The sequence below is a fragment of the Condylura cristata genome, unplaced genomic scaffold (assembly GCF_000260355.1).
Source record: "Condylura cristata isolate star-nosed mole 26May11 unplaced genomic scaffold, ConCri1.0 scaffold00005, whole genome shotgun sequence".
NCBI lineage: Eukaryota > Metazoa > Chordata > Mammalia > Eulipotyphla > Talpidae > Condylura > Condylura cristata.
The window spans coordinates 29,316,001-29,324,113 of NW_004567106.1; the positions used below are offsets into that span (position 1 = coordinate 29,316,001).

General features: G+C 43.2%; 1 protein-coding gene across 1 annotated transcript; it reads left to right on the plus strand.

The window, feature by feature from the left end:
* Positions 1–521: 521 nt before the first annotated feature.
* Positions 522–3,927, plus strand: PRR15 (proline rich 15). Its single transcript, XM_012721018.1, has 2 exons — positions 522–1,089; positions 2,792–3,927. Exon 2 carries the CDS (start codon positions 2,939–2,941, stop codon positions 3,317–3,319), a length of 381 nt encoding a protein of 126 aa, XP_012576472.1. The 5' UTR covers positions 522–1,089; positions 2,792–2,938; the 3' UTR covers positions 3,320–3,927.
* Positions 3,928–8,113: the final 4,186 nt, after the last annotated feature.

Sequence of the window (8,113 nt, forward strand, 5' to 3'; positions counted from 1 at the left end):
AGCGTGCAGCCAGCCATAAGCAACCATCTACCCTCGCTGGGCTAGGGTTTCTTGGCCGTTCAAGCGACAAGAATAATAGTATTTACCTCCTCGGATTGCTGTGAGGAGTGCATGGGTTAATTCCCAGAAAACGCCTGAGTGGCACACAGCAAGTTTGCTAATATTGTAACTTTTAACTAAAGGTGCCTGGAACTCTTCACCAGTTTGCGTGGGTATGAAACAGATCCTGTGAGTTACAAAACTTAGGATCCCGGAAGCTGAGTGGTCAAGATTGGACTCCCGAGAGAAAGGGGGCCGGAGGGAAGAAATGCAGTAGAGGCTGAGCGAGAGACGCGGCAACACTTTATCTACAGAGCCCACCCACAGCCTAAGTTTCCTGCCCTCCCCTCTCCTCCACGGTTTCGTCGCGACGAGTCGGGCGGCAAGTGGTTGAGCACAAACTTTCTCCAATCACATGCCCAGATGCTGGCGCCTCCTACCCGACCTGATCCAATCTTATCCCCTGGGGGCGGGAAAGCGAAGTTCCTACCTGCACCTGTAACAGCGGTTGCCGCCTCCTGGTTTTGGTGTGTGGTTTGTTTGTTTTTCCCCTCCCCTCTGCCCTAGAGTTCTGGTTTCTCCAATCATTTTGGCGAATAACCAACAGGTGGGCAGATGTCTTTTCTCGCGCCAAGTGGGCAGCCAACGCTTCATCTCCCAGCGGCTCTCGGGATACATTAGCAGTAAAGAGGGTCGTGCCCAAGAATGAAAGGCTACTAACCAGGAAAGCCTGCCTGGCATTCACCTGGGGAGCGAGCCTGGCATCCACTCGCCGCGGTGCCTTCTTGTCGGAGTACACAGCACTGCAAGCCTCCAGCCACCGCCGCCGCCTCAGCAGCAAGCCGAAGTTGAAAGCGAGCGTCCTGGAAGATCAGCAGCTGCATTTAGCTAGGGTGTGGAGTTTTGAGTAACACACCTTCCAGAAAGAAGCCTGGTCTCCTCCAGACGGAGCAGAGCGACGCCACGTCCGGGCTTCTAATTTGCTACCAGCTAGCGATCTCTTGGCGGCCCGCGCAGCGCGAACTCGGAGGTCAGAAGAAGCCGGAGCAGGTGAGCAGTTAGAGTGACTCTGAGTCAGCCAAGATAGAACTTGGCACCGGGGTGTCACTCTGGGGTGTTCGCCAGGCTCCCAAGAAGTTTTGAGCTTCAGACGCTCCGCGTATATTTAATAATTTGCAATCTTTTCTTTGCTCAATTCCTGAAAAGCACTCTTTTGCAATCTTTTCTTTGTTCAATTCCTTGCACACAAAGTCGATGGTAGAGAGGAAAAGTAGATGGAGGACAGAAAGCATCATAGGACAACCTTGCTACTACCAACAGTAAATAATTTGGGGTGTTTTCTGATCTGAAAGTAGGAGGGAGCAGGATGTCTGCAATCCCAGCTGCCAACTGCCTGAGGGTTGTGGGTGCCTTCTGCACAGAAGGAACTTTCAGGACTTTTTTATTATATTGTTTTCAAGTCGCTGCAGTAGTGTATACGTATTCAGAGTGAAGGAGTGGGTGCCGCTGTCTCGAAGCCCAGGCTGAGTCGCTGCCTAGGGTAAATGCTCAGACTTTTCTCTCCCTGCAATTCCAGGAGGAGGACCTCCAGCAAACCAGGCTGGAGGGTTGCTTTCTGACTGGAGCAAATTCCCAGGAGCTCCGGGCTCTAGGGATATCAAGGAATCTAGCAGAAGACCAGAAATGGAGCAAGTAAATCCAGCGCGTTAGGGCAATTAATGCCAGATAGACCCAGCACAGACCTGTAATGCTAACAATAATAATAACTTTAAAAACCCTTCTGCTCTGTAGAGAGCTGTTTTAAAAGCTGAAAAGAAAAGGATTGTATTGGAGTTCCTGGTTGTGTTCTCTCTCCTTTAGGGGAGACAATTGCACAAGAAAAGTAACAACCTTTCATTTGTCAACTAAGATCTTAAGAGTGCCCTGGTACAGACTTGGTGTATATTTTCTCACAGAACTAAGAGGGGAGGCCATTTACCACTTGGCTCCTCTCATCAGCCAGGGTTCACTTCACAGAGATGCAAAATTGATCTCAAGACTGAAAGAATGAATGGGATGGAGACTTTCAAAGGAAATTATGTTTAGACGTGCTTCTCTGAAAGTCAGTAACAAGGCAGGAATTCTGCCAAAAAGCACAATTTAAAAGAGACCGAGGAAAACACCATGAGCTTGTCCTTCACTCTTGCTGGCATCTAAATTCCCGGGGGGAATCGCATCGAAAAGGATCTGGGGGCAGTGGTCTATGGAGCGAAAACGTCTGTGGGAAAATCCGATGAAGGTTTAATATTCATTGTTCACCTATAACAGCAACTCGCTTGCTTCTGGCGTTCTCCCAGGCGCTCGCCCTCGAGGAGGCCGTTCTGGGCCTGGTGTCCAGTTCGGGGGTCCTTCGACAGTCTAGCAGAGCGACAGAACTGGCCATTTCCCTCTCGGGTCCGGATATTCCACATCCCGATAACTCAGCCTGGTCACGCCTCGGCGCAAACCGCCGCACTTACCCTAGTGGAAAGTCAACGGTTGAGACCAGGATTGCCAGGATTCAACCACTGAACCAGTTGGTGGCGCCCTGGAGGATGTCCTCCAGCAACCCGGCGAGCGCGTTTGTGGTGCTTCGTGGGGACTGCTGGTTCTAGGCTTTTTCTCTAGTACTCACAACGGGCCGATCTGCTGCCAGCGGAGGGAAGGGAAGGCAATAGGAGTGGGGGCGCATGATTTCGACAAACCAGTAACCAAGTGTTGCATTCTTCCCTAGCACCGGACCCTGCAGGGCTTCCAGCCAGCAGGCCTCTGGTGAGAGCCATTGAAGGTGCCGCTCGAGCGCCGGAGACCAAAGGGAGAGAGGTGCCGCAGCTGAGGCGCTACCGCACCTGGGTCGCCCAGGGTCCTTGGGCGACTGGCCATGGCCGATAGCGGCGGCACCGGCAGCTCCAGCTCCTGGTGGAAATCGCTCACTAACAGCCGGAAGAAAAGCAAGGAAGCAACCGTGGGGACACTGCCACCGGCTCAGTCTACCCCCGGGGAGCCCGCCCCGCCCGGCCCGGACTGGAATAGTAGCTCCCGGGAGAACCAGCACCCGAATCTCTTTGGAGGCGCCAACGAGCCCCACAAACCAGACAAGTTGTGCGGAGAGAAATCAGGCAACAGTCGTAGAAATTTGAAGATCTCGCGTTCGGGTCGCTTTAAGGAGAAGAGGAAAGTGCGCGCCACTCTGCTCCCTGAAGGAGTCAGGTCTCCAGAGGAGGCGGGGTTCCCTGGTGACCCCCAAGAGGACAAGCAATAAGCGGTGGCTGCTTAAAATTGTCTCTCTTCCTCACCTCATCCCAACCCTTTCCCAACTATCCATCCCCTCCCCGTTCTAAACCTGGGATTTTTGACAGTCTCCTGTACTTGGTGTCTAATTTCACCAAATTCAGACTATTCGCATAAGCCTTCCACCAGTTTTATTTTCCTGGAAATCAAAGCCTCAACTGAGTTTTCAGCATTCCAGAACTCAAGGATGCATTAACTGTTTGTGGTATGAGAAGATCTTGCCACAGCAGAAGTTGGCATCATCGTTTTGTTTTGTTTTGTTTTGTTTTTTGTTTTGTTTTCCTTTCAGAAAGCTCTTCCGTGACTTTCATGGGTTGTATAATTTGTGGGAATGAGGCTTGTTTCCTAAGAGATGGTAGCTCAACTGGAACTTCGCAGCCCCTCGAATCAGGAAGAAATTCTCTGATTCAGGCCACTTTATTGCGAAGCAAATCACAGCGCTGTTTTCAATGCCTGAAAAATGCACTTTAGAAGTACTTCGGTAGGATTTTATACCTTAAGGGAAGGGCTGGGAGACAGCTGAAGCTTTCTTAAGTAGAATTTAAGTAAGGCAAGGTTGCCTTTAGTGTTGAACTACAAAACTCTCCCACCCATTTTAGTGTGGATTATTAAAATTGTTGCACTGTAAGAGTTGTTGACTTGTATTTTTTTTTCCATTGCAAGGCTGAAGTACACTTAAAAGCATATGTAGCAGGCATGCAAAATCTGAGGTGACAGAGTTAATCATTTGCCACACTACTTAACAGCTACTCTTGGAAAGCTGCAGGGAGAACATTTCTAGAAGCTAAGGACTCCCAGACTAGAACCAATTAATTAGCCAACTCTTGCTATTTACTAACCAAATAAAAGAAAGAGAACAAGAGGTGCTAATTCACTTGTCCCTAAATTCTCTATTGCAGTGCCTCTTCCTAGAGTCACCATGCTAGTAACAATTCTTCTCAGCTCCCATTGTTCTCTTCCTAACATTTGTCCAAAAGCACTCAGACAAATGGGCTGAATTCTATTAGCTTGTACAAAACTGGCTTTCTCTCCCCACCCCCTTGTTTCAAAAGCTTATTCCCTTCACCTAAAGAATGCATTTACTAGTTTCAAAGCCTTTCTGTCTCTGAACCTGAAGTCTCATAACAAAATCTACCTGTTTGCTTTACATTGTAAACTTCAAGCAAGTAAAAATATAAATGAAAAAAATGTAAATGAGTACCCCCATTACTCTTAACACAAATACAAAGCATTATCATAGTTGTAAAGAACCACTGGAATATTTTCCCACCACAATTCATTCCCTTTATAAACACCCAGACATGCATAGTAGGGAAATTATAATGAGCAGTGTGTATGTGTGTGCGCACGTGTGTGTAAATACACATACATTTAGATAATTGCAAACAAGAATTTGATTGGAACTTCGAAACCTGCTATATAGACTAATTCGCTTGAATTAGAAATTCATAAAATAGCAAGATGTTGATTATCTATAAAGACTTAATAGAGAAGAAACTTGATGAAGATGGCAAAGAGAAATTTAGTTAATCAAACTTGGCTAACAGCAGAATAATAATCTTATCAGTTGATACATGAGTTTCTACTTACCAAAGATCTTACTTCAAAGGAAATTGTTTACTTAAGAGAAAGTATGTAAGCTTTGTTTTTTAATCATGAAAATATTTTTTGTAGTGTATTTAAAACTGGGAAGTGCAATGTCAAATTCTGAGCTTTCTGGATAAGTCGCCTTACATCTCTAGATTCCAGTGAAGAGCAGGGTGTTGGGAATTTTTACTCTTATGAAAGAGTCTGTGAGCTGGAAAAGCTATTCCACAAAGCTTTGAAACAACTTCATAAAGTATTCAATTCCACTCTCTAGAAAATAATAAAATTAGAATGAGCAATTATCCAAAATACTTTATTTCCCCCAGGAAGACAAATAGATTAGGATTCTATCCATTTATAAAATTAAGGCTGTGACTCACTAATTTTAAACTCTTATCCCAACTCTGTCATCCACAGTGTTATTTTTTAAAAGAATACTTTTTCCCTAAAAATTTCTTTAGATCCACAAAACATTGGCATTTATCCAGGGTCTGTGTCTAGTTTTGCATCCTATCCAAGTTTGTAATTGTGGAAGATAATTAATAGCAGACATATAGCTGGGAAATTATTAACATGACATCTTTATCCCACTGATCTGAAAGAATTTAAAACTGCTAATGGCAGTTATGACAGTGAATGCAATTCACAATCTTCAGTTGAGGTTTGTAATTACAGTTTTTTTTTAAAGATTTATTTATTTGTACATACAGAACTGGGGTACAGGCCAGAGGCTCAGGGGCCGTGAGAGGCTTCACCAGAGACAGAGCAGGGAGCAGAACAGGCAGATCCACCAAGTACACTGCTGAGGGGAGCAGCGGGCTGGTCAGAAGAGGTCTGCCACAGTTTTAAAAGCAGTCCTAATTATGCAGCAGGAGGAATGCATTGATTTAATCCCAACCCAGTGAAACCAGAAACCAAGCACAATTGGGTTAAAAAGATCATGAGAAAGAGGACATCATTGACAGAGGGTCCTGCTGAGGTTTATAAGCTTTAAAGAGAACTAATTATATCCCAATAACAGATAGATTAAAATTTTAACTGAAAGATGATTTATAGTAAATAAAAGGGGGGGGTTGTTGAATTAATTAAAGTAAGTTGGGCTTTCTTTAAACTCCCTTTCAAATGAAATTGCATTCACCAGTTTGGAAACCATTAAAAAATCTTAATATGCTTCCAAATAATACAACAAAAGGGGAAAAATCTAATGATGTGTTTGTTTAATGATTTTATAACCATGTGAGTTAAATGTACACAGTAACTTTTGCCTTGGTGACTTCCCTTGCGAAGTCAATGGCCACATGGTGACTCATATTACAGATCATCTCAATATGCTTTTGTGTTCCTGGTTCTATTGCTCATCCCTTTCTGACTTGCATTTCAAAAGAAGTCTGTTTTGTATTTGTGGTTAGGACATCCTGCTTCAATATAACACTTGGAAATATTATGCTTCAAAATACAATGTGAACTCAGCAACTGTGGTCTTGTCAGGTCCTTTGACAAAAACTATGTACCTAATGAACAGTAGCAGTGGCTAAAGCTTTGTTAGAAATAGTTCTTTCTTGAGAGACTCAGAAGAACATTTTGCTGCTTTGAAATAAATAATAAAAATGAGTAGAAAGAATTTCAAATGAAAGCTGCACAAAAAGGAATAAGTGAGAGAATGATACCTGAATATCTATTGCCACAATTGACATTTATGAAAAAGAGAGAGGATATTGATCCTAGTTGCTGTCATTAAGACTAGAAACAAACATACAAAAAGCTAACTTGATAGATGTAGCAAGAGAAACTGACCTTTTAAAAGTCTATTTTACTCATGAAATATTTTATTATAAATATACAGAAATTCAGGAGATTATTTGGGATATGCCCCAAGGGGATGTGATCTAGGAAAATTCAGACCACCCTACTCAACAGGGTGCAACCTTCTAGACCCACTTTAATAACATGTAGTTGTGTGACGTAGGAAAGTCTTTAATTCCTCTGGATTTTAGTTTTCTCACCCACAAAATTGAAATTCAGACATTTCCAGCTCGAACATTCTGTTGTAGTCATGTCTGCATACGCTAAGGTAGTTTTTATCTTTATATTAAAAAGCTGACCAGATGCCTATGAAAACCCCAGGGTGAGGTGGCCATGGTGCCCCTCACCATGAACATGGTGTTTTTCTGGGCTGTGATCAGATTCACCAGTCTCAGTTCTCACTGCCTTGAAATTTGCTCCTTGGTGGACAGTGCAAACAATGATGTAACTCCTACTCTTTAAGTTTTAACTGTGGCTTGGTCTCTTCAGTGACAGCCCAACGTGGAACTTGACCCCCATCATTTTTGTCCCTTCAGTTCTGCCCAGACTCCTATCCACAGATGCTAGTTTCTCTACCTACAGATGGTAACCTCTCAAGAGAAGGGTTCTGCTCTGGCCAGAACAGCGCCAAGCACATAGCACTCATTAAATATTTGTTGAGCAAATGAAGATGTAAATCAAATTTCTCACTGGTGAAGTGGAAGAGAATAGTAATTAAGACAAAGGGTTTGAATTCAAATGGGTTACATGTGAGTCCTGACTTTTCCACTTACTATATGAGTCTCTATGTGAGTTATACAACCAAGTTATGCTTTAATTTCTTTTGCTGCTGTTGTTTGATTTCCTTCCCATTTTTAAAATTTTTTATATTAGTTGATTTTTACATATTTTTGTACATTTTTCCATCTCAGTTGTAATCCCCTTGGGTTTCCCATCACCAAATCACCCATGTGCCATCACCATAGTCCAGGGTATTTCCCTCCCCCCACTGTTTTTGATCCCATTTCCCACTCCAGAAAATGTCTTTGGTATGTAGCTGTTCATCATTATCATTATTTTCCCACCTGTTTCATTATATTCCTTCTATGTTTCCCTCCTATTTTATTGAGATGTAATCAACATGTAACAGACTTAGTTTAAGGTGGTCTATAAGGATTTTACTTGTATAGATTACAAAATGATCACCTCAGTAGGTTTAGTTAGCAACACCACTTCATATATTTACAAGATTTATTTTTTTGCTTGTGACCAGAACTTTTATCATCCATTCTGTTAGCAAGTTTTAGAGACATAACAAAGAATTATTAGCTAGAATCACCATGCTGTACATTATATCCTCAGAACTTATTAATCTTATTACTGGAATTTTGTGCCT

Excerpts from the sequence above, each read along its gene's own strand:
- PRR15 (XM_012721018.1), top strand. The coding sequence starts at position 2,939 with ATGGCCGATAGCGGCGGCACCGGCAGCTCCAGCTCCTGGTGGAAATCG.